The 26,336-nt window shown below is 46.9% G+C and overlaps 1 protein-coding gene across 3 annotated transcripts in view; it reads right to left on the bottom strand.

Moving 5' to 3' along the window:
• Positions 1 to 478: 478 nt before the first annotated feature.
• The window catches only part of LOC119178081 (uncharacterized), a 349,233-nt gene continuing 323,375 nt past the window's right edge, over positions 479 to 26,336 (bottom strand). For all 3 annotated transcript variants that reach the window (XM_075869954.1, XM_075869962.1, XM_075869976.1), the window contains one exon: positions 479 to 761. In XM_075869954.1, coding sequence (XP_075726069.1) covers positions 743 to 761 — 19 coding nt within the window. In that variant the 3' untranslated portion in view covers positions 479 to 742. The remainder of the gene's footprint in view (positions 762 to 26,336) is intronic.

Below are 26,336 nucleotides of genomic sequence, written 5' to 3'. Positions count from 1 at the left end.
GAGGGACATATACAAACGCCTAATAACAATTGAGAACAACGAAATGTCTTTTTAGAAGGACATGGTTAAAATAACTTCTCACATTAAGTGGAGAACCTATTATGCATGACCGAAAAATAGAAAAAAATCCTTTTTATTGGTTGGCACTGTGTTAGGTTTGAAGATTTCTCGCTGTAATGACCAGAATATTCATGTTTCATTTTAATGTTAATGTGGCCTTCTCGTTTCGGAACACCATGTGATTAGCGCTGTCGAGATGCGATCCCTTATGTATTCCCATTTTCTTCAAAGAAAGCCCTTGTTAATAAGTCAATGTCTCTTGTGTTTATCTTGCCTCTGCTCAATTATTTCCGTAATGTCAGTATCCCACACTCGTCGCCACTTGCTTTGTCCAGGCAAGTAATGCGTGGGTCGTGTTGCGAGTGCCACCCAAGTATCCAGAAAGGCATTGAAGTCTTATAGAGCATGCGACCAGGCGTAAGATGCCAGCATAATAATCTTTATTTGTTTAAGCGTGCTTTCGTAGCAGCGATGCTTAGATGCCACACCTTCGTCAGACAAACTTGCTCGGCGCCCTTTTTGGTGAGTACAGCAACGATGCCGGACACACTGGCTGCATTTACACGAGCTCTGAAGCGGACTTGCACAGCAGGAACCGCTCTAACGCTATACAATAACGATGTCCCACGTATTAAGTCTTGGTCCACATAGTTTTTGCAATTACTGCATCCAGTCAAGCTCCTTAGCTGTTGGCACCCACCCTGCAAAACAACAAAATGATTATAGTATAATATAAATAATAATATTATTTTAAACAGGTTAAACCATCAAACTTCAGGGGTTTGGTAATCGATGTTGAAGGTGCCCTACAGCATATCGAATGAAATTCATCTATAGGTGACCTTTTTACAATTTTGAGCACATCTATCTATCTATCTATCTATCTATCTATCTATCTATCTATCTATCTATCTATCTATCTATCTATCCATCTATCTATCTATCAATTTATCTGATGAGGCCTTGGTTTAAATGACCTTTTATTAAACCTGAGGACCCAGCAGCCGTCAGCTACGATGAGCCAAGAATGAAGATGTGCACACACGAGAACGATGAGGATACATGATCGACACGCGATGATGATGATAATGTACAGATGATGAAGAAGAGGAGTGTAATAAATGCTCACACTAATTCTCCCCACGCGAAAGCAGTCAGCCTAGCCGAAGCAGATGAAAGGGACGAGGAGTGTCTCATAAAGGCTTCATGCAGGAGGCGTGGACAAATTCAGTAGATCGAAAACAGCTGTTGGTTGGAGCTACAAGGGACGTCATGCGATAATTCACTGGTGAAGTCTCTACTAAAACGGTGTACGACCCGATGGACCGTAGATTAAACTTGTTGCACCAGCAGGGTTTGCGAAACGGCGTCAACGGCAGCACCTCGTCACCAGTGTGGAAGGATACAGCACGATGCAATTCATCGTAAACAATCTTTCTATCTTGGTGCCTGGCTTCGGTATTCATGCGAGCACTTTGGCAACCCTGGGTAGCCATGAAATGTATTGCTTGGAAGGAAAACAGATCAGTTTACGTTGGCGCTAAGTAAAAAACATTGATAAAGAAAGTAGGAGAACGTCCGTAAACCGAGTAAACAGTGAGTAGTTTGTGTTGGAATGAATGGCCGAGTTATAAGCGAAAGTTACGAATGGTAGAATGGCGTCCCAGCTTTTGTGACTTGGTTGAATATAGGCGGCGATCATGTCAGCAAAAATGCGGTGGAAGCGCTTGGTTAGTTCGTTGGTCTGGGGCTGATAACTTGACGTGGTCTTATGAGCTGTGCTGCAGGCTCGGAGAAGTTCGCTGAATAGCTGAAAGAGAAAGACCTTTTCGCGGTTTCTGATCAGAACACATGGCGGGTAGAGTGGCTTGGAGAACAAAGTCAGCAATTTCAGAAGGTGAGCCAGTAGACACGGATTCCGTCTCGAAGGAGCGCGTTAAACGATCTATGGCTGTCAATCTCCATCGGTTGCCGTAAGCACTGACTGCGAGGGTAAATGACGACACCTAGAACACCAAAGGGTGTAGCTGGGAAAGGAAGAGACTGCAGTGCACCGGCAGGAACAGATGTTGGGAGTTTTCGACATTGGCAGATAGTGCATGACCCGACGTACCTGGCAACGCTTCTAGACATTCGAGGCAAACAAAAGCGACTTCGAATGCGGTCGTAGGTTTTTTGATAACCAGGGTGGTGAGCACTAGAATTATCATGAAACGCTATGAGGACGTCAAAGCGAAGGGAGCGAGGTAGAACGGCGACCTAGCGCTGGCCGTCAAGTTGGTAAATTTGGTGGTACAGAACCAAGTTGTCCAGGTGGAACTGCGAGAGTTGGTGACGGAGGCCCGCGTTAGGTGAGCGGAAATCACCGGCGAGATAGCCTATGATACGCCGATAGTACGGGTCAGATAGGTGGCAAGAGGGAAAGCGTTGCTCGTTGTCTAAAGGAAGCTGGTCTATAGTGGCCAGGGAGATAACTGGTGTAGAAGTGGAGCCTGGGTGTTGGTCCTGCTCAGTGGTTGCTAAAACACCAACTGGGGGAGTAGGTAGTGGGCAGCAAGAAAGAGCGTCGGATACCCGATGTCACTTGCCAAACTTGTGAATTGGGTCAAAGTTGTACTCTTGAAGGCGTTGAATCCATCGGCCGAGGCGTCCAAACAAGTTCTTGGGTGTGGCAAGCCAGCATCGCGAGTGGCGGACGGTTACAATGGTATGGTGGCGGCCATGTAGGCAAGGACAAACTTCCGCATTGACCAAATAATGGCCAGGCAATCATTCTCGGTGATCGTGCAGGTCTTCTCGAATGTGGAGAGCACGCGGCTGGCGTATCCAACGACACGCTCTTGCGAGGCGTTGTCACGTTGTAGAAGAATGACACCTAAACCACAGCCACTGGCGTCTGTGTGCAAAAGTGTGGGTGCGTCATCGTGAAAATGGGCAAGTTAAGGGTAGGTCCTGAGGGCACTCTTCAACAAGTCAAAAGCTGATTCACATTTCGGAGATCACTCAAAGGGACACCGTAAGCAAGCAGCTTGTGCAGTGGTGCCGCTATGGAGTCAAGGTTTCGTTTAAATCGCTGAAAGTAAGATGCGAGACCAAAGAAACTTCGCAAGTCTTTAGGCTTGCCAGGAAGAGAGAACGGAAGTACGGCAGCAGTTTTTTCAGGGTCAGGGCGAATCCCGTTTTTTTCTCACGACATGACCAATGACCTTAATAGATTTCTGTTGAAATCGCACTTCATGGTGTTTATATGAAGACCAGTGGCTGCCTGACCCTTCAGAACCTCAACCAACCGTTGTAAGTGTAGAGCGAACGTCGAGAAGGAGACGATAATGTCCTCTGGGTACATGCAAGTCTGCCATTTCAGGCCACGCAGCAAGATATTGATCAGTGCTCACGAAAGTCACGGTTGCATCGTAAAGGCCGAAGGGTGTAACAATGAATTCGTAGAGGCCATCCAGGCTTGCGAAAGCTGTTCTTTTCTGTCTCCTTCGTGCATAGGGATCTGCCAGTAACCCGAACACAAGTCGACGCTTCAAAAGAATTCCGCACCTTGTTAAGAATTAATGGTGTCGTCAATGCGTGTAGTGGGACATGGGTCCTTTCTAGTGATCTTATTGAGCGCCCGGTAATGGACACAAAGCCGTACAGAAGCATATATTTTTTTCACTAGAACAACGGGAGACGACCTGAGGGCTGGCTGAGGGGCGGGTTATCTCTTTGTGCTGCATGTCGGCTGCGTTGTATTCTATGATTTTTCGCTCGGCTGGAGACACGCGGTACGGGCGGCAATGCACAATAGTCGTTTCGTTTATCTGAATATGATGGCTTGCGGTGGCAGTTTGTCCAAAGCTTGCGGCATTGGCATAAAAATATTTTGCACGCTTTTCCAGCAAAGGAAGCAGCTGCTGCTTCTGCGAATCTGTCAGGTTACTGCTGATGGCTGTTGTGAGGGTGGAAGCATAAGCACGATCAGCAGAGTGACCTTTCGAGGAGACAGGTGCAAGAGGCACGACGCATTAGGGCTCCAGGTTGGCTCCGTTGGCCACAGTGATGCCTCACAAAAGTAAAACCTTATCTCGTGTTGCGTTCGTAGCGGTGACGACAGCTGTTTCTTTGTGGAAGTGAACGACACCGGAAGCAAGAGCGATGCCTTTACTAAGGTAGCGGGGTGAAGGGGCGATCAGTATCTAACCCGAGTCAATATCGCTGTGCGCAACACGTGGTGGTAGCTCGGTGTCGGCAGCAGCGATGAGCAGAAGTTGCTTGTAGGTGTCATCGCCGAGCAAGCGGTCTTTGTCGGTAAGGTGGACGACACGTTGTCTAGGAGAAATAGCCGCTGACGCAGACGAAAAAAAATCTCCCCCTTAAGTAAGTTGGTGAGAGCACGGGGACAGTACAGCAAACTTTATGTGGTGAAGAATATCCTCGATTATCACGCGTACAGGGCAGAGAGTTGAAGGGCGAATGGTATTTCCCTTGGCTGTGACTAGCGTAGATCCATTGTGAGGCGTCCTTACTTTTCTGAGACGGGCACACAAATCAGCGCAATGAACAGAAAATGTAAAATAAGTGTCCACCAAAGCATTGTTTCGCACTCCTTCAACTATACAGAAATCCTATTGCAAGACCACGATGCAGGAATTTAAGTCCCGTTTTCGCATGCAGTTTTTCCTCCGAATACTGCTCCGATTAGTTTTCCCCAACCCGATGAAGGTCGGGGGGAGAGAGGCAGGCTGAAGGGGATACGAGTAGTGACGGAAGGGCGGGGAGCGGTGTCTGGTCGAACAATTACTATTGCACAGTTCACGCGATGCGGGTGGACCTGAATGTAGCCCCAAGAGGTAGAGAGGCCCAGATGACGACGGAAAATCGAAGAGCACCCTCCACCACGTATGAGGTCTTGGTTTTGAAGACTTTTTATTAGGCCCGACGACCCTGCATCCGACGGCTACCACGAACCAAGAATGATCACGTTCATATACGAGAACGATGAGGATGCATCATAAACACATGATGATGTTGATAGTGTACAGATGAGGAAGTTTAGTATAATAAATGCCCAGTATCTATCTATCTATCTATCTATCTATCTGTGTATCTATCTATCTATCTAATCTATCTAGATAGCTAGCCAGCCAGCCAGCCAGCCTGCCGCATGCCGCTTTGGGCTCTCGTGGCCGTTTTGTTAATGAGATGTATATCAAAGCCAGTATGTAATGACAACACTGCATCACGAACGCGAACCATCTGTGAGAACACAAAAATTCAGAGATGCGTGTCATGAAAGGCGTGGTTTACATGCCACGCTCTTGGTGCTTTTGCGGCCGTTTCGTTTAGTGGATATATAGAAAATTTGGTATAGCGTGAAAACAATGTATTACGGACATTAGTGAGATGCCCTAACATGCACATCGCCACACGCACATCATGTATACTATAATTTACATAACGTGGCATCGTGGGGCTGGCAGGCATCCTGTCAAAAGAAAAAGTCGTGGTTTCGCCGGAAGGGCGAAGCAATGAAAGGGATAGCAACAAATTGAACTGTCCGATAAAAAACGGCTAACAGATGAAAACATGCAGCACGCAGCTCAAGCACGAACAATGCACGGAAATAAAATATTAAGGACGTCGCGAAATAACCACGTTAACTGATCGACGCTTTACGCGCTTCTCAAACATAAAAGATGCACTAAACACACGCACAGGTGTACACATGACGAGCGTGAGCCAACAAGTGTCACAGAAGTTACTTCACAGCGTTTTAACAGCGCCATTTTTTCAATGCAGTGAGCGAAGTGAGTTTTGTGTGATGCATAACCTGAATGCATTTTTTTCCTGTGAAAGTGCTCGACGTACCATCTGCGCCCCTCGCAAGCTCAGCGCGTGCAGGCGGCTATCCGCCTCGTGCGCTGCTGCTTTAAGTGGTGGCGCCACCAACTGCGAGCGGTGGCAAAAAGCGGATAAATGCGTCTAATCGGAATCAGCGTGCTGTTAACAGCGTTTTAAACGCAGTTTATATTCCGCTTTGATATTTCCACTGCTGACGCTGCTCCAATACACAGAAGTGTGGCAGCTTGGGCTAGTTAGTATGACTTGACGATAGTTATAGCGCGAGAAGATAACGACGATACCGAGACACAGAATGTCTGTGTGTCGTCAGTGTCCTTCGTGTCCTTCTTGTCACTGTGTAGTCGTTTTGTTCTCGTGCTATAGGTGTCATCCCCTACATCGCCAGGTAGTTTGTTACGTCGATTGTTCTATTTTATGTGTTTACAAGTTACGGGTGAGCACGTTATAATGTACGTGTTTCTGGCGGGGATGCGTTAAAATTGTTGACATGACGAGCTAACACAATTGAAACAAAAGCTGTGTCAACATAGAAAGGTCGGGTTGTTTCATTGAACATCCTTAGCAGTACAACAACAACAAATATTTTTGTGGTATGCACTAGGAACCGCGCAAAAAAACACAATTTCAACTTCGTCCAGGTATTATGAATAAAAACCACAAACCGAAAGCTATTTACCGTTATAAGAGGCGTCAAATATGTTAAATGTTTTTTATTTCACAGACCACAGAAAAGTTATGAAAAACTGCAAACCGAATGATAATCACGTTCTTATGAAAAATGATCATTAACACTGTTAAAGTCACAATTATCTATCAACATATTTTAAATTAGGCACAATAACAGAGGTTCACACAGGAAGTTTGCCACATGGAACTACTAAGATTTTAATAGGAAATGCGCGCACGTGTAGCATATATACATGGTAGGCTAGATTGTCCTCTGGTAAGTGAAATGCATTGTGACACACAATTTTAGAAGTATCTCTTATGGACCAGCGAGCATATAGAAGGGTGACTTACATGATGATAGAGCGCGAGAGCAGAACGTCGACGCAGGTACAAGAAGGACACGAGCAGTAACTTTCAACTGAGTTTATTGGTCAGAGCACAAAAACATATCGAGTAGTCAGTAAACCATGTGACAACAACCATGTGACACAGATCAATGCAAGAGTAAGCGAAAAACAAAGGCAAACAAAAAGGTGAACAAATCTATAAATAAACGAAACAGAAAACCCAAAGTAAAACTAAAAGTACCATATCTATTTGCGCACACCGACACCTTCGGAAAACCATAGTGGTCTTCTCGGGCAGAGGCACGGAGGGCTTGCTAATGCATGACACCTGTTCACGTGCCATCTGGGCCACCTCGACAATAAGTCAGCCGCGCTCATCCCTGTGCTCTTACAGCGTCACTGCGTCCTTGAAAAGTGGCACAGAGTTGCATTCAGTGCAGTGCTGAGCACGAAAACCATTTTTCCAGTTTCTAACATTGTTAGCATGTTCCCTCAGTCAATCCTTTAGAAACCTTCCGGTCGTTCCGACAGAACAAGCACCACAGAAAAGAGGGGTCCTATAGGCAACTACCCGGAAACATGCCACATACTTGTTTCTATGCGTAACTTTACATTCAATCCATGACTTCTTTTTCAGGGGGTTTGTAGATTTGTTTGCAGGGAGTTTGTAGATTGTAGTTTGTTTGCAGGGGGTTAGCAGGGGGTTTGTAGATTCAGGGGGTTTGTAGAATTTGAATGGTGCAGAGAACAGCACACGAACGCCCGCACGTTTTCCGATTTTCTTGAGCTTGTGTGATATCTGGTGTTTGTACGGAACAACAGCTAGCCTTTCACGCTCTGTATCTGTGTTGCTCTAATCCTGTCCCTGCCTCTGCTCTGCCTTACTGGTCCGCATGGTAGACTCAGTGACAAATGCGATAAACGCCTCAGGAAAACCCGAAACAGTAAGCCGGAACGCTTAAACTTTGAAGCTCGCAGAAATGTTGTGTAAGCTCGACTTGTACAAGGCATCCTCAAAGGAGTTCGCATTACTAGCTTGCTTTGAGCGAAAGAAAAAGGAAGCGAAGGATTTCGCGCACGTGATTTGTAACACCAACAAAAATTCTGTGTACTAAAAAAACAGTCTTAAATTCAAAAAGCGTACCGTGTCATTCTCGGGCATTTCATGTGTTAACACAAGAGGCTTCAAAAAATCTTTAAACACGCCTATCGTTTGAGCGGCAATCGAGTGGAACATAAAAGGTTACACTTGCGTTGCGTTTCCTTATAATAAGGCATTCAATAACTTTTACATGTGGTGAGTAGGCAATCTTAGCCGAATTTTAGCGCACAAGCACAATAAGTGGTGCTTTTCTGAATGTGACACCGCTTTCGTTGGTTCGGTTATCACCATTATATACTACACCTGCCACAGGCATCCGTAACCACAGGGGCAGGTTGAATTATTGATAAATCACTCATCACAGATGTCAGTCGTAGGGGGGAGAGGTACATCCCTGAGCGTCAACGTGAATGTATGTACAAAAAATGATGCTTTAGCTGTCGAACACCAACAGACGTTGTATAAGCTCTGTATATCAATATAGAGTGAGCACTTGGCAGCTGACGTGCCGCTGATCTTGAGCGAAAGTCTGTCGCCATAGGAAGGTCCTTTATTTCATACACACACAACCCCAGACACGCGCACAAACACACACACACATACACACACACACACACACACACACACACATATATATATATATATATATATATATATATATATATATATATATATATATATATATATATATATATATATATATATATATATATATATATATATATATATATATATATATATATATATATATATATATATATATATATATATATATATATATATATATATATATATGTATGGGATATGGCACAACGGGAGCGTTGTCAACAAGGATAAATATATTTATTTCCCAACAGTTTCGGGAGGGGACCTCCCTTCATCAGGGGATGAGTTATACTGACATGAACTTCCTTGCTGCCGCGTCCCTCTCGCCTTGAAAGACGTTTGCGAGAGTGAGAGGGAACTCGAAGAAGGAAAAAAAGAGAGAAAAAAGACGAAAAAAAAGAAAGAAAAGAAAGAAAGTAAAAAACAGGAAGAACCACTGTCAACACTGAGAACGAAGCCAACTGTCCGTCTACATCCACCTACGGTTCATATCACGTGCTGTTCAGTTCTTGGCGTGTGTCGGGCCACCCAAGATTGTCGCCGCGGTGCCGGGAGGGTCCGGGACGGCGTGCCTAAAGAAAGGGGCTTCCCCGTAATTGGTCGCTTGGTCGTTCGGCGGGCGGCGGGCGGTGTGTGTAAAGGAAAGGTTTCTCGTTAATGGGTCGGTCGGCTATTTACCTTTAATCTTCGTCCGTTTCCCTTCAACGGTCATGAAGTGGTAGGCGAACGTAGACACTTTGTATGTGCATGTGAGAAAAAAAAAAGGAAGAGGACAGTGTACACGTACGAGTCAGTCAGAAAAAAGCATGGTCTCCAGCTATTAATCTTTGTGACCAATTTTCTTCTGGCTTACTTCTCGGAGGCAGTTGAGTTTTCCGGGGTCCTCAATGATACCGGCTACTAATGTACGAAATTTGAAAATAAAATATGCCTCACGCTGTTCGCGCTCGCGTCTGTTTGAAAAACCGGACTGCAAAAGAGTTACGCTAATATTTTTAAAACTGTGGTTTGGCAGGCGCAGATGTCTAGATAAAGGTAGCTTCGGCAGTGAAGTGGCGTGGTACCGGTGATTATTGAACCGCAGCCGAAATGGCGTGTCTGTTTGGCCGATATATTCTTGTCCGCAGATGTTGCAATGTAGCATGTATATTACGTTACTGGAGTCACAATTAAGGCTTTCAGTTATGCAGAATTTGAAATCCGAGAAGTTCGCTTTGGATTCACGTGTTGTGACCATCTGTGGGCATACCTTGCATCGAGATTTTCCGCAGGGATGGCACCCTGATTGAATTTTGGGGGTGTTTGTTTTTGCCCTGACAAGAATGTCCTTCAGATTTTTATCCCGGCGGTACACCACGTGAGGTGGCTTCGCGAAAATAGAAGTTAGTCGTTCGCTTTGCCTGATTATGTTGAAATGGCGGGAAAGTATGTTGTTGATTCGTGGCGCTGATGAGGAGTAAGTTAGTACAAGGTTCGTTTGGGAAGTCGTTTTAGGTACTTTGTTTGGTCCCTTAATTATATCATTCCTGTTCACGTTGCGAGCACGTAGTATGGCATCGTCAATAATGTCTTTCGGATAATTTTGTTTCAATAAGGAATGCTTTAGGTGTTCCGCGTGTCTGTCAAATTCCCGCATATCGGTGCATATTCTTCGGTACCGGTAGGCCTGAGAATATGGAATACCCGTTTTGCAATGCTTTGGGTGGCTGCTGTTGAAATGTAGGTACATTTGACGGTCTGTAGGCTTTTTGTAAAGGTTTGTTGACAAGCGGTCATTTTCGACCGTGACAGTAACGTCCAAAAAGTTAATGCTAGTTTTGGAAATTTTGTGCGTGAATTTTATTGACGGGTGGCATTTGTTAGAATCCTCTATGAAGCGGAAAAGACTTCCCTCATCATGGTTCCATATCATAAAAATATCGTCTAAGTATCTTCTGTAGTAGAAAGGTTTCAAGGTGCGTCCCTCAATGAATGGGATTTCAAGTGAAGCCATAAAGGTGCTCGCGAAGTTTGGGGCCATTTTCGTGCCCATTGCAGTGCCACTGACCTGAAGGAAATGCTTGCCGTTGAACTCAAAATGGTTATAATTTAGTACAAGTTCAAGAAGTGTAAACAGTACCTCGCCACTTACACTAGTTGATGAGTCAGATTTTACATATTCAGAAACCATAGCCGCTATTCCGTCATGGTGGGGTATGTTGGTGTACAGTGAGCAGACGTCCATGGTCACCAGAAAACTGCCGCCTGGGATGTCGAGACTTGAAGTTTCGCAGATGAAGTGGTTTGTGTCCTTTAGGCAATAGGGAAAATTTGGGGGAATGTTTTTTATTAAGGAATTGATGAATTCTGATATATTTTCTGTTGATGTGCTGTTACTGGATACTATCGGACGTCCCGGATTACATGCCTTGTGTATTTTGGGGAGTAAATAGAATCGACCGGGAACAGAGTGGGCCGGTAACATTGCTTTTAACATTTTGCCGGTAATTTTCTCGTCCCGGCGGAGATTGTTTAGGGTTACTTTTATCTCCCTTTCAAATTCGGGAGTCGGGTCCGTTGGAAGTTCTTTGTAGAATTTTGTGTCTGATAGCTGTCGTTCCCCTTCCTTTAAGTAGTCCGACGTATTTAGAATTACTATGCAGCCTCTTTTATCAGCCGGTTTGATAGTAATTCCAGTGTTTTTTCGTAGTTCATCGAGTGCCCTTCGTTCTGACTTTGATATGTTGTTTCGAAAAGGCCGATTTTTTCCATACGCTCTGATGATATCTTTTTGAACTGCTGATATATACATATCGAGGTGTTTGTCCCTCTGCTCACCCGGACACCATGATCTGTCACCACCAATCACTCTATTCTCGTTCGTACAGTCCTTGCGATCATGAAAGTATTCACGGAGGCGGAGATTACGCGCAAAGTTATCGAGGTCTTGGTACAGTTCAAATTCATTGAATTTACCGGATGATGGACAAAAGGTCAAGCCTCTCGACAAAAGTTGAAGCTGAGCGGGTGTGAGTGTTGTGTTTGACAGATTGAGTACATTTTCCTCATAAGTTTTCGGCTGCTCTTGGCTATCACGTGGCACGGGAGTGTCAGCGTCATATTCGAGAGTAAGGATGTTTTGATTAGGATTGCACTGTGGTTCTGAGTTCCCATTTTTCTCCTCAAAGTTAGGTTGAGGTACGGGTGGTCCCTGGTGTTCTTGTACGGCCTCATTCCTATTTTCCTGTTGCAGAGCAGTGGAGCTACTGCAATCCCGCTTGAACTTTCTATCTTTTACTACTGAAATTTCGCCTCTCTTCTTTAGTTCATATCTTTCCAGTTCTCTTGCCTCATGCTCTCCGAGATTAGATACCAATTTCTGCGTGGCCTCCGTGACACTGTGTTCGGCGGCCTTACGCTCACAATGGTCCGCAATGACCCGAGTCAGTTGCAAGGACGCTTCTAGTAATATTTTTTCCCACTTCCCCCTTTCTGCTTCACTTAGTGTAGACATTGAGGGGTTGCAGGCTAGGCGGAGACCCTTAGGTGCAATTTCGTGAGATAGATATTTGTTTAGTTGTTCTGCGTGTTTTTCGTATTGCACCCGCTTTTCAATGATTTTCCTAATCGATAGAAATGAGTGGGACCATGCGTGTTTAAGACTGCCGGTACCTTTTGTTTCCCCGTGTCATTTGGAAGCCGCCGCCTTGGTCTTCGCCGCATTCGTCCGCCTGGTGTTGTAAGGCCTTGCTGGTGGGAGTGGCGACGTCGTCACTGCTGGGACCCTGGATGGCTCTTTGTGTCCCTCGGCTCCCTGTTGTTGAGTGGGTTTGGCACTGGAGTTTGCCGTGCAAGCCGTTGCCGCCGATCTCTGACTCACTGGTGGGACCCGCTGGCTCGCTGGCCTCGCTGGTGGTAGTGGAGACATTGTCACTGCTGGTCATATATATATATATATATATATATATATATATATATGACATTATATATTGTCAACAGTGACTATATATATATATATATATATATATATTGTTAAGAGGTTTATTGGCGGACACTTCGCGATGATTCACGACAGCGACAGTCAATGCGGGGACCGACTCTCTGCACGAGCTGTTCTTCTTATGAAAAGGGAGACCCACTAGAAGGCACTGGAGAGCACGACCCACTGTTCAAAGGCTTTAACACAACTACCCCGGGTAAGAAAAAGGGAGCCGCCTGGTGACCTAACAGCTGGTTATAACGAGCGGGTCATGGTAGGCCTTGAGGCGCTATACGTTAACAATGCCGCGTCCTCGACGGCGCCTGTCCGAAGATGGTTCGATGGGTTCAATCAAGTTGTTGACTGGGGAAATGCGTTTGACGACACGGTAGGGGCCTTCGTATTTGGGCAATAGTTTTGAAGATAGGCCAGTTGCAGTGGTAGGGAGTGAGAGCCAGACGAGCGCTCCAGGGAGGAACGTGGGCGCAGTAGTGCTAGCGTCAGCACGAATGCTTTTTTGTCGCTCTTGATCATGCGCAGTGAAGGTCTTTGCAAGCTCTCGACTCTCTTCAGCAAGCTTGGCTGTAGCAGAAATAGGTGCCCACTCTGACGGATCTGGCCTGTACGGAAGTATCCTGTCGATTGTGTGTGACGGGTGCCTTCCATATAATAAAACAAAGGTGAAACGTCAGTAGTGCTCTGAGGGGCGGTATTATATGCGTAGGTGACGAAGGGTAGAATGGAATCCCAATTTGTGTGATCGGCGGCGACGTACTTGGAGAGCATGTCGCCGAGCGTACGGTCGAAGCGTTCGGTGAGGCCATTTGTCGGCGGGTGGTAAGCAGCAGTTTTGCGGTGAAGAACGTTGCACTCTTTGAGAATGGCTTCAACGACTTCAGACAGGAAGACACGGCCTCGGTCACTGAGCAGTTCCTGGGGTGGACCGTGTCACAGAATGAATCATTGGAGCAGAAAGGAGGCCACATCGCTCGCTGTAGCCGCGGGAAGAGCGGCCGTTTCGGCGTATTGCGTGAGGTGGTCCACAGCGACAATGACCCAGCGGTTACCAGCCGATGTTAGTGGAAGTGTCCCATACAAATCAATGCCAACGCGCCTAAAGGGCCTGGCAGGGCAAGGTAGAGGTTGCAGACCTACCGGCGACAGGTGCGTTGAAGCTTTGCGGCGCTGACAATCTATGCAGGAGCGAACGAATTCCTGCACGTAGCGGTACATGCCACGCCAAAAGTACCATTGGCGAATACGGTGGTAAGTCTTCGATAACCCCGAGTGCGCACATTGCGGATCAGAATGAAAGAATTCACATATGTCAGAGCGCAGACTGCGAGGTATGACTAGTAGCCACTGGCGGCCGTCACCGTTGTAATTGTGCCTGTGTATGAAGTCGTCGCGAAGGGCGAAATGGTGGGCTTGACGACGCAACGCGTGAGTGGATGGAGTGGATGGATCAGTCAGCAAGTCTATCAGTGAGGTAATCCACTGATCCTTGCGTTGTTCAATAGCAATGGTATGAATGCTAATCGAAGATATGGCAAAGTGAGACGCTGAGTTGTTGGCATTGTCTTCAGGCAAGGGGGGCGCGACAGGGCGTCGGCGTCAGCATGTTGCCTTCGATTGCGGTACAGCACGCGGATGTCATAGTCTTGCAGGCGAAGTGCCCACCGGGCGAGACGGCCTGAGGGATCTTTCAATGACGACAACCAGCATAGTGCGTAATGGTCGGTGACGACATCAATTGGGCGACCATACAAATAAGGTCGAAACTTTGCAAGGGCCCAGACGATTGCCAAACATTCTTTCTCGGTGACTGTGTAATTAGTCTCGGCTTTAGTAAGCGTACGGCTTGCATACGCCACGACATATTCCGGGAACCCTGGTTTGCGCTGCGCAAGGACAGCGCCGAGGCCGATACCAACGGCATCCGTGTGTACCTCTGTAGGGGCCGTAGGGTCGTAGTGGCGGAGTATGGGAGGCGACGTCAACAAACGACGAAGTGTTGTGAAAGCGTCGTCGCACTGTGATGACGACGAATGCAGAGGCCCGTTACTTCCGAGAAGCTTCATCAGCGGCGATATGATAGTCGCGAAGTTTCGAATGAAGCGCCGAAAGTAGGAACACAGTCCTACGAAACTGCGCAGTTCCTTGACGGATGTCGGCTTGGGGAACTCGGTCATGGCCCGAAGCTTGGTTGGATCAGGGAGAATTCCGTCTTTGGAGACGACGTAGCCGAATATTGTCAGCTGCCGAGCTGCAAATCGGCACTTCTTTAGGTTCACTTGCAGACTGGCATCGCTCAGACGGGTTAAAACACACCGAAGGCGTTGAAGATGCGTCGAGAAGTCCGGAGCGAAAACGACGATGTCATCGAGGTAGCACAGGCACGTGCGCCGTTTCAGGTCGCGCAGAACAGTATCCATCATGCGCTCAAAGGTGGCGGGCGCATTGCACAGCCCAAACGGCATGACGTTGAATTCGTACAAGCCGTCGGGGGTGACAAAAGTGGTCTTCGGTCGAGCGTACTCAGCCATAGGTACTTGCCAGTTCCCTGAGCGCACATCGAGGGATGAAAAGAATTCTGCTCCTTGCAGGCTGTCAGTCGCGTCATCTACCCGCGGTAGTGGGTACACGTCCTTACGAGTGATCTTGTTGAGGCGTCGGTAGTCCTCACAGAACCGCACAGAACCGTCCTTCTTCGTGACGAGAACGACAGGAGATGCCCAGGGGCTGCTAGAGGGGCGAATAACATCGCGGCGAAGCATGTCGTCGACTTGCTCGTTGATTACATGGCGTTCTGTGGGAGATACGCGATATGGACGTTGCCGCAGCGGTGGCTCTGCGCCTGTGTCGATGCGATGCGTAACGGTGGATGTGCGGCCGAGAGAAGGTTGAGCGACATCGAAAGAAGAGCGGAATTCTTCCGACAGGCCCAAAAGCTGGCAACGCTGGCCCGGCGTAAGGTTGTCGGGTATGGAGGGACCGAATACATCATCGGATGATGAAGCAGATGTCGAAACAGCACTAAGCGCACAGGAACTTGAGCAGTGCATGTCATCGGGTTGATCCATAACTTGCGCGTCTTCGATGGGTTCAACGCTGCTGAGACATTCCCCTCGCACCAACGTAACGCTGTATGGAGATGAGCTCACCACAAAAATAGTGGTGCTGCCGTGAGTGAGTTACACGTTCGCGAAAGGAACCAGCAAGCCTTTTTTTATGAAAATACGATGAGATGGCGAGAGGAGTGCAGCGGTGTCACAAAGGCTTGCGCAGTAGAGCGACACCGCTACGGACGAGTTTGCAGGCACTTGAGTGTCGTCTCTGACGAGTAACTTGCTTGCAGCAGATGGACTGTCGGCCGGCGTCAAAGAAGAGAATTGCGTGACTTCTATTTCTGCTGGTGCGCAATGAATGACGGCGTCGTGGCGGGAGAGAAAATCTCATCCTAGGATAACGTCGTGAGAGCATGAATAAATTATGATGAATTCGACCGCATACATCACGTCTTGAATCATAAGGCGGGCTGTGCACATTGCTGTAGGGTGAATGCTTTGGGCGCTGGCTGTACGGATGGAGAGCCCACAAAGCGGCGTGGTCACTTTGCGCAGTAATTGGCTAAGTTTTGCGTCCATCACGGATACGGCGGCTCCAGTATCTACAAGGGCAGATGCACGAACGCCATCCACAAGCACGTCTATCACGTTCGACGGGCTTTCCTGAGGGCTTCCGCAGTTCGACAGCGTCGCAGCCCTTGCCTCGTGGACTGCGACGACTAGTTTTCCTGGTCGCCCTCGAGTGGACGTGGCCGCATCGGCGACAGTGAGAGACGTCGTGGAGATGGTGAACGGCGGGTAGATGGAACTGGGCGGGACGACGGTGACATAGGCGGTGGTTGGTCATAAGAGCGGCTTGATTGGCTGGGAAAGTTGAGGGTGACCTGCGGTTGCTGCACACGATTGCAATGGCGTGCTACATGACTGACGCAACCACAAGCAAAGCAGATGGGGCGATTGTCAGCAGTGCGCCATCAGTACGCGGGTCCCATCCATGTCGCAGAATGCGATGGGCGAGCCGGCTGCTGATATGAGTGCATGGTAGGCGGCACACGGGGCACGTGGGTGACGCCGGCGTATGTACGCAAGACAGTTTCTCCGAAGGTCTGGGGCCTCGCGACGGTGTCGGTGTAACTTACGGGAACAGCGACAGAAATCAGTGGGGGCGGCCTGGCGACAACTTGGGCGTAGCTCAGTGGCGCAGATGCAGGAGGTGGCTGGTGGTATTCAGGGACGACCTCCGCAATTTCCTGCTGAATAGCTCGGCGTAGCGGAGGTAGAAGTGTACTTGATGGCTGTTGAGCATGTTGTGCTGTTGAGCATGTGGCTGTTGAGCATGTTACAGCAAAAGCCAGTAAAGAGACCTGGCGGGCAACTTCCTCACGCACGAACGACTTGATTTCGGCGAGCAAGGTTGCGTGGTCAGGAACTGCGGACAAGGCCGAGAGATCAGCATCACGTGGTGGCGGTCGACGAATCATCAAGCGCTGCCGCCGCAGCTTGTCGTAACTTTGGCATAACGTAATGACTTCTGCCACAGTGCGGGGGTTCTTTGCCAGAAGCATGGTGAAGGCATCGTCGGCGATGCCTTTTAGGACATGCATGATTTTGTCAGCTTCTGACATGTTCAGGTCAACTTTCTTGCACAAGTCAAGGATGTCCTCGATATAACTTGTGAAGGACTCGCCAGTCTGCTGGGCTCGTTCACGTAAACGCTGTTTAGCTTGCAGCTTGTGAACGGCCGGACGGCCGAACACGTCGACAACTGCGGTTTTAAAAGCGGACCAAGTCGGGAAATCAGATGCGTGGTTGTTTTACCACATGCCGGCCACACCCGCGAGGTAGAAAAACAGGTTGCCGAGTTTACCTGCCTCGTCCCAATGATTGGGGACACTGACGCGTCCGTACATGGCCAGCCAGTCCTCGACGTCGGTGCCACCCGCGCCGGTGAAGACAGGAGGATCGCGGATGCGGGGGACACTGGGACATGGCGTCGGCGTAGGAGGAAGCATTTGCTGGGCAGCGTCTTGGTGCATGGTTGCAGGCACGGTACGGGATCGAAGCTCCAAGGGCATCGAATTGGGACCGAAGGTGTTTGAAGGGCACAGCACTCTCCACCACCAAATTGTTAAGAGCTTTATTGGCGGACACTTCGTGATGATTCACGACAGCGACAGTCAATGCGGGGACCGACTCTGTGCACGAGCTGTTCTTCTGAAAAGGGAGACCCACTAGGAGGCGCTGGAGAGGACGACCCACTGTTCAAAGGCTTTACCACAATATATATATATATATATATATATATATATATATATATATATATTGAAAGTCTTGAGATAACTCTTGAGAATAAGTGGACTAGCAAACGAAAAAACGATGCTTTATGCTTTATTGCCATTGTTACGGCCTGGGATGGCCTTCGTCAGGGCATACATGCATTTGGCAGTAACACGCACTTCTTAAAGACAAAGCAAAGGGGGCCTCCTATTGGGAATAATCAATCTTAACAATATTGACATACATACATGTTAGGAAACAGATATTTAGGCATATGCAGAATTTGGTAGATAGCAGAGCAGCAGTGCGCTATACAGAAGATTGGAAGGCAAGATGACATGAAAACATAAGATACAAATATTATGACGGGCACCTATGATATCACAACATTTTTGAATGAATAAAAACAATAAAAAAGGCAATACCATGTCAAGGAACGTTCGTTATCATTGAAACATACTCGAGCCTATTATCACCATTGATGTCACAAAGCGGTAACAAAGTGTACCCGCGTTCCGTTCAACTAACTGCAGTGGCCGATGTCATCGAAATGTAATCAAAGCAGTGAAAAAAACGTGTATGTGGGCTTCGGTGGTAGAATTATCTGTTTTGCTAGCAAAAAAGTAGGCCTCCCTGGGTTCTCGTTTATTCCAGACGCTATGGCGTTAAATTCATGAATAAAAAAAGATTCTCGAGCTTCCCTTTTGTTGCGTGATTTAAAACCAGATTCGAGTAGTGTGGTAGTTATTTTGTCAAAAGAGAGACCTGGGATAGCAAGGTGCTTGGACAGAGAAAGCTATGCAGGCCCAAGACGTGTGACCTGTGATTATTAAAGCACAAACGAAAAGCTGTCTCTGTTTGACCAATATATTGGAAGTCACACAATGATCATCGAAGCAAACACATTGGATTGTTTATGTCGCAGTCGAAATATCTTTTTATGCGGAGAGCGAAGTTTGACGCAGAGCTCTTAACGATTCGCGACGTGTTCATGCGGACGCACACCTTGCAGCATTCCTTGTATCATGGGTGATACCCCACACGGACTGGCGCTGATATTTTGGATGACGTATGTCTCATAGGCATCTAGATCAGCGGTAAACTGCTCGTGGAGGCTCCGAAAAGACGTCTTTGAAACGATTGCTCTGCATTAGTATGGTGTCGTGCTTTTTGAGGATCGCGTTGGCATTTGGAATTGACGCAGAATGTGTTAGAATTAAATTGTTATGCTTCCGATGCGCAGGTTCTTTCTCTGATTTTGGTTACACTCTTCGGTTCATTGCATCGGCACGCATATTGCGTTGTAGTACAGTTAGGGCATCACGAAGCTTATCGCAGTTCTCAACAAAGTCTGAGTTTTCAGAGCCCAGCTTTTTGAAGTGATGTGCTTGACTGGATGGTATGCTCATCTAACAATGTTTTACTTGGCTGCTTTCAAAATGAAGGTATTGGTGAACGTAAGTGGATTTTCATAGTACTTTAGTAAATAATTTTTCGCCGTAAACAGATACTGTTACACCCACGAAACAGATGGATTCCTTTGAGTACAATTGTGACAATAAAATTGATAGGCGAGCATTGTTAAAGTCGTTAAAGCGGGACTCATGAAAACCGTGAGTTCCGCTTTGCCCTGGTGCCATAAAAAATGCCGTCTATAAAGTGCTTGTAATAGTACGGCTGTAGTCTACGCGCTAAAAACTATGATTACATATATATATATATATATATATATATATATATATATATATATATATATATATATATATATATATATATATATATATATATATATATATACATATATATATATATATATATATATATATATATATATACATATATATATATATATATTAATATATATATATATATATATATATATATATATATATATATATATATATATATATATATATATATATATATATATATACCAAAAACAAAAGTGATGCTGGGTCCGGGTAAGATTATTCGTCGGGAAGAAGACGCACGTACGAAGTGATTATATTGACGTTTCGGCCGCGGGTCCGGCCTTCATCAGAAGGATTGCGAAGAATTGCATCAGAAGGATTCTGATGAAGGCCGGACCCGCGGCCGAAACGTCAATAAAATCACTTCGTAAAGCGGGACTCATGTCGTTAAGCGGGACTCATGAAAACCGTGAGTTCCGCTTTGCCCTGGTGCCATAAAAAATGCCGTCTATAAAGTGCTTGTAATAGTACGGCTGTAGTCTACGCGCTAAAAACTATGATTATATATATATATATATATATATATATATATATATATATATATATATATATATATATATATATATATATATATATATATATATACCAAAAACAAAAGTGATGCTGGGTCCGGGTAAGATTATTCGTCGGGAAGAAGACGCACGTACGAAGTGATTATATTGACGTTTCGGCCGCGGGTCCGGCCTTCATCAGAAGGATTGCGAAGAATTGCATCAGAAGAATTCTGATGAAGGCCGGACCCGCGGCCGAAACGTCAATAAAATCACTTCGTACGTGCGTCTTCTTCCCTTCTTCCCTACGGATATATATATATAAATATATATATACATATTTATTTATATATTGTAACGCGGACTGAAAGAGCGAGGAAGAAGAAGAGATCGGACGCGTTCGAGCGATGGTGATTCGGCAGTGACGGTAGAGCGCTGACATTTTTCATTGTAAATAAACCCATCACATCCGTAACAGCTCTGGTGGAGGTGCTGGGTAATTTGCCATCCTGGACCCCGCAGCAGAAGTTCTTCGAAGAAGCAGACGCTTAGCTGGCCTACCTCCGGACAACATCAGCATGAACGATGACACAGCAATCCCATCGACGTCCTACGCTGCTGCATCCACCAGTGCCACCGACACGGCACAAGGTGGCCGTCGACCTCGACAACCAGACTACTGGGCACCTGAGCCACGAATTTTCTCAGGTAAAACTGACGAAGACGTGGACGCTTGGCTAAAACACTTCGAGAGAGTGAGCCGCTACTACGAATGGGGCGCACCGGCGAAGCTCGTGAACGTAGTATTCTTCCTTGCCGGGACAGCCTTGCTTTGGTTTGAGAACCATGAACATGTCCTCCCCACTTGGGATATATTTGTTAAGGAACTGAAGGCCTGCTTTGGGGACACGAGTTCCATGAAAAAGAAAGCTGAGCAAACGCTGTCACGTAGGGCTCAGTTGCCCGGCAAGACGTGCACAACCTACATTGAAGAAGTGTTGAAGCTTTGCGGAATTGTCAACGCAAATATGTCTGACGAAGACAAAGTCGGTCATTTGTTGAAAGGCATCGCCGAGGACGTGTACAATTTTTTGATAACAAAAGAAAACTTGAACACTCCTTCGATTTTCAGGCAGCAGTGTCGCGCATTCGAGGCGTTGAAGACCCGAAGAATTTTACCCAAGTTCGGGCGCTTGGACAATGTTCCCACTGTCGCAAGTATGGACGTCGCCACCTGCGAAGACATTTCCTACCTCGTACGTCGGGTAGTTCGAGAAGAGCTCGTACGACTTCAAGCAGGTGACGATCACCACCAATGCTCGTTCGCCGCGTGCCCCGAACCACCTCCCTACTGGATGCGAGAGCGTCACGTCGAAAACCGACCACGCACAGAAACTGCAGATTTTACCCCGCGGCTTCCGTTTTCCCCGACGGGCCGTGGCCACCACCGGATGTCATCATCTCGACGTGCCGCTGCGGACTCCCGACCGTCGTCAACCAGGCCTCTACCAGAAGATTACTATGCTTCATCACAAAATGTTCCTGCGGAGCACGACCCGTCTCCGCGTAACTTTTCGTGGAGTTGGAGGCGGAACGTTATGCCCTGTTGGTATTTGTTCAGTTGTACTCACGATTTGTGGACAAAATTTCCGAGTTGAATTCACCGTACTGGCTCGCGCAACTCATGACATCATTTTAGGGATAGACCTCCTTCATGAATGCGGCGCTACGCTTGACTGTGGAACTGGAGAGATTCTTCTACAAAGTACGTTGCCCGCTGCAATAGTTCACGATTTTCCGACTCTGCTCATCGATGCTCTTTCGTTGTCTGAAGATGTGACGATCCCTGGTCGGACAGCAGTGTTTGTACCCGTATGCTCTTCTCATGTTCGCTCAGGATCCTGCACTGGACTTGTGGAGCCTGATCATGCAAACGCCATTAAGAAGAATGTGCTGGTCCCGCGGTCTGTCCTTACAGCCATCGACGGACATGCTTGCTTGTGGGCACTCAACGCAGCCTCAGAGCCTGTTGTTCTACCAGCCGGATTCAAACTGGGTACGTTCGAGGAGCAGGCCACAATTGACGTGAGAATGGTCTCAGAGTCTACAGCTATCAGTCAGACTGCGCCCAACTACTCAGCCGAGATTAAACGTATGATCAACAAGTCGTTGCCTTCTTCCGAGCAGAATGTCCTTGAGGAGGTACTTACACGCTACGCGGGAGTCTTTGATTTCGCTCAAAACAAGCGCTGTTCCATGTTGCCCGAATCCCGTTTGCACCACCGCATCAACACGGGAGATGCTACACCAATACGCCAGAAACCCTATCGCGTATCCCCGTCAGAAAGGCGTTATTCAAAAGTCAAGCAGTCCCTGGGCAGCTCCTGTTATATTGGTAAAAAAGAAAGACAACTCTTGGCGATTCTGTGTAGACTACCGCCGTCTCAACGCCGTCACAAAGAAAGACGTGTATCCGCTAGCACGCATCGACGATGTTGTTGATTGTCTGCACTCGGCCGCCTACTTTTCGTCTGTTGACCTAAGGTCTGGATACTGGCAAATACTAATGCATCCGTCTGACAAAGAGAAGACTGCTTTTGTCACGCCTGATGGATTATTTGAATTCAACGTTATGCTGTTTGGCTTATGCAATGCCCCAGCTACCTTCGAGCGATTCATGGACTCCATCCTTCGCGGTCTCAAATGGGAGATACGTATGTGTTATCTCGATGATGTAATTATTTTTGGCAAGACATTCCACGAACACAACCATCGGCTTAGCGTTGTTCTAGACTGCGTCAAACAAGCTTGTCTTGTTTTAAACGCAAAGAAGTGTCATTTTGGTGAGCGTCAAGCCCTTGTGCTTGGATATCTAGTTGACAAGGACGGTATACGACCAGACCCGCACAAAATCAGTGCTGGCCGAGACTTCAAGCAACCGACGTCTTTGAAGGATCTCCGTAGCTTCGTGGGCCTGTGTTCTTATTTTCGTCGGTTTATCAAAGACTTCGCCCAGCTTGCTCATCCCCTGACAGAGTTGCTCCGCAAAAACACTCCATTTCGATGGACCATTGAGTGTGAGGCTGCTTTCGAGCAGCTTAAGTATTTGCTTACTTCCGAGCCCCTCTTGCGCCATTTCGACCCGGAGGCACTCACGGTACTGCATACAGATGCTAGTGGTATCGGAGTTGGTGCCGTGCTAGTTCAATATCACGATAGCCGGCAGCACGTCGTGGCGTATGCAAGTCGTACTTTGACTAAGGCGGAGAGGAATTATACGGTCACCGAACTGGAATGTCTTGCAGCTGTTTTCGCCGTCCAAAAGTTCAGACCTTATTTGTACGGCCGGCAGTTCAAGATCGTCACAGATCATCATTCGCTTTGTTGGCTTGTCGGACTACGTGACCCAGCTGGTCGGTTGGCTCGCTGGGCCTTACGGCTTCAAGAATATAATTATTCTGTGACCTACAAGAGCGGTCGATGTCGCGCAGATGCCGACTGCTTATCTCGTCTTCCATCTCCAACTGTGGATGATGATGATGATTTTGACAACTACCTGGCCGCAATCTCATCCAACTTCCCAAATTTGGATGTCTTTCGTCACGAACAACAGCGTGACCCTTCGCTGAAACCAATGATTGATGTGGCTCGTAGCTCTAAACGCGCCACGCCATTCGTGATTCATGACGCCCTACTATATCGCAAGAATTACTCCAGCCATGGTTCCACACTACTACTCGTCGTGCCAGAATGCCTGCGTATTGCGGTATTCCAAGCCATGCACGATGACACACGTCTGGGCACCTTGGCTTTGCCCGAACGCTTCACCGTATCCGACAACGTTTTTACTGGCCTCGACTCTGGAAGACCACCAAGCACTACGTCGCAAGTTGTGATGTCTGCCAACGCCACAAACAACCTACCACACCATCGGCCGGCCCACTGCAGCCGGTTAAGCCACCGACATCACCATTCGAAAAAGTCGGCATAGATTTACTGGGCCCTTTCCCCAAGTCTACCACCGGCCGCCGCTGGATTATTGTGTGCGTAGATTACCTGACGCGGTATACTGAAACGATGGCGGTTGCTTCAGCCACATCATCTGATGTGTCATGGTTTCTTCTACACTCGATCATACTTCGTCACGGGGCCCCTCGTGTGGTGATAAGTGATCGCGGCCGTCAGTTTACCGCTGACGTTGTCGAAGAGTTGCTACGGCTTTGTGGGTGTCAGTATCGCCATTCCACGCCATACCACCCTCAGACCAACGGCCTCACTGAGCGCACCAATCGTACCATCATCAACATGCTTTCAATGTACGTCGCAGCGGATCACAAGAACTGGGATGCCGTATTACCTTTTGTTTCATATGCCTTTAATTCCGCGAAACACGAAGTCACAGGTTATACGCCTTTCTTTCTTCTCTATGCTCGTCATCCGCAAAGTTTCCTTGACACCATACTTTCATTTTCGACGAACGAAAACGCCAGTGTCGCGCAGACTTTGTGTCGCGCCGAAGAAGCTCGTCGACTTGCTCGGCTCCGAACTCTTTCCGCCCACGCTCGCGCGAAAGACCGTTACGACGCAAAACACCCGCCCGTGACTTTCGCTACAGGTGATTTGGTCTGGCTGTGGACGCCTGTTCGAAAAAAGGGACTTTGCCAGAAGTTTCTTTCTAAGTACTCAGGACCGTTTGTCATTACTCAGTGCTTAAGTGACATCACTTACGCTGTCGCGAGAGTGACAGCTCAGAACCGGCGTTCGCGCAAGACGCAAATTGTGCACATTGCCCGATTGAAGCCCTACAACAACCGATCGCTTCTACTTGCTCGGTGAGATTCGTCTGGTCCGGAGGGAAATGTAACGCGGACTGAAAGAACGAGGAAGAAGAAGAGATCGGACGCGCTCGAGCGATGGTGATTCGGCAGTGACGGTAGAGCGCTGAGATTTTTCATTGTAAATAAACCCATCACATCCGTAACAATATATATATATATATATATATATATATATATATATATATATATATATATATATATATATATATATATATATATATATATATGTTTATATATATATATATATATATATTGTTGCAAGCAGACGCTGGTAGAATAAGGAAAAAGAGAGTACGGCACAAGTTCGTTTTGAACGGTAGATATTATGACGTGTTGGCTGGTAGACCAGCCTTTGTCAAAGTAACAAGTACATGTCAACACGTTTCTTAATAAATACGATTCACTTAGGATAGTGTATGATGGCGACGTATATAAGCGATTAGACAACTTATGGTGGGAAGTGTTCATGACGGTGCAGTTAAATATCATGCGAAAAAATTATTTACACAACACCTGAGAATAGAAACCACTTCTTCAAGAACACAGCACAAATCTGCAAGAACCGGAGATAGATAATGAGAAAATTACGCTGGAAACATGAACATGAGAATATCAAAACGCTGCGTGACATTGCAGTCACACTGTGGGTCACATACAGGGCTTAGTCACTGTGACATACGTAGTATTATATTTTGATGCTTTTATTGGCGCGTGCGCTTTCAAATACAGTCTTGCATCCTTATTCATGGTAACGGCGGCGAATAATCAACGCAAGTTAGCGTAAAACTTGGGTACATGAATATAAACATCACAAGAGGCATTAGAGACGTTATCCAACAGCCTTAACCGTTGACACCACGGGTCGTGGGTTAACGTTTATAATGTTCAGTGGGCACGCTAGAAAGTGTGCCTGTATTTTCTTTTATGACCGAAGACACGGTTTTTAATTTATAGAAGAAGTACGATTTGTGGATTTCACAATTGTGATTAGAACGACAGCGCTAATATTATGCGATCTATGGTTGTGGCAGCGTAACGACATTTTTGTATGGCTAATATACTATTTTCGGCAGATGGCGCACTCGAGCATGTATAACGTTAGAGTTATCGCAATGAAGGAGCCGGGAATCTTAAAGGCGAAGTTTGACGACTTGCTAACGGCTTTTTGTGCAGTTGGCATATGTAGACAAAACTTGCAGCATGGTTTGTGACAAGGTGCACAACCAGATGTTGTGGGTTCGTTTAAGTTTAACGATGTTAGCATATCGCGGCGATTCTGCGAGCGCTGGTAAACTGTGGGAGATGATACAGGAAAT

Source organism: Rhipicephalus microplus, chromosome 1, assembly GCF_043290135.1.
Source record: "Rhipicephalus microplus isolate Deutch F79 chromosome 1, USDA_Rmic, whole genome shotgun sequence".
NCBI classification, from domain to species: Eukaryota; Metazoa; Arthropoda; class Arachnida; order Ixodida; family Ixodidae; genus Rhipicephalus; species Rhipicephalus microplus.
The sequence above is the reverse complement of the archived record's forward strand: the minus strand, read 5'-3'. Positions and strand labels throughout refer to the sequence as shown.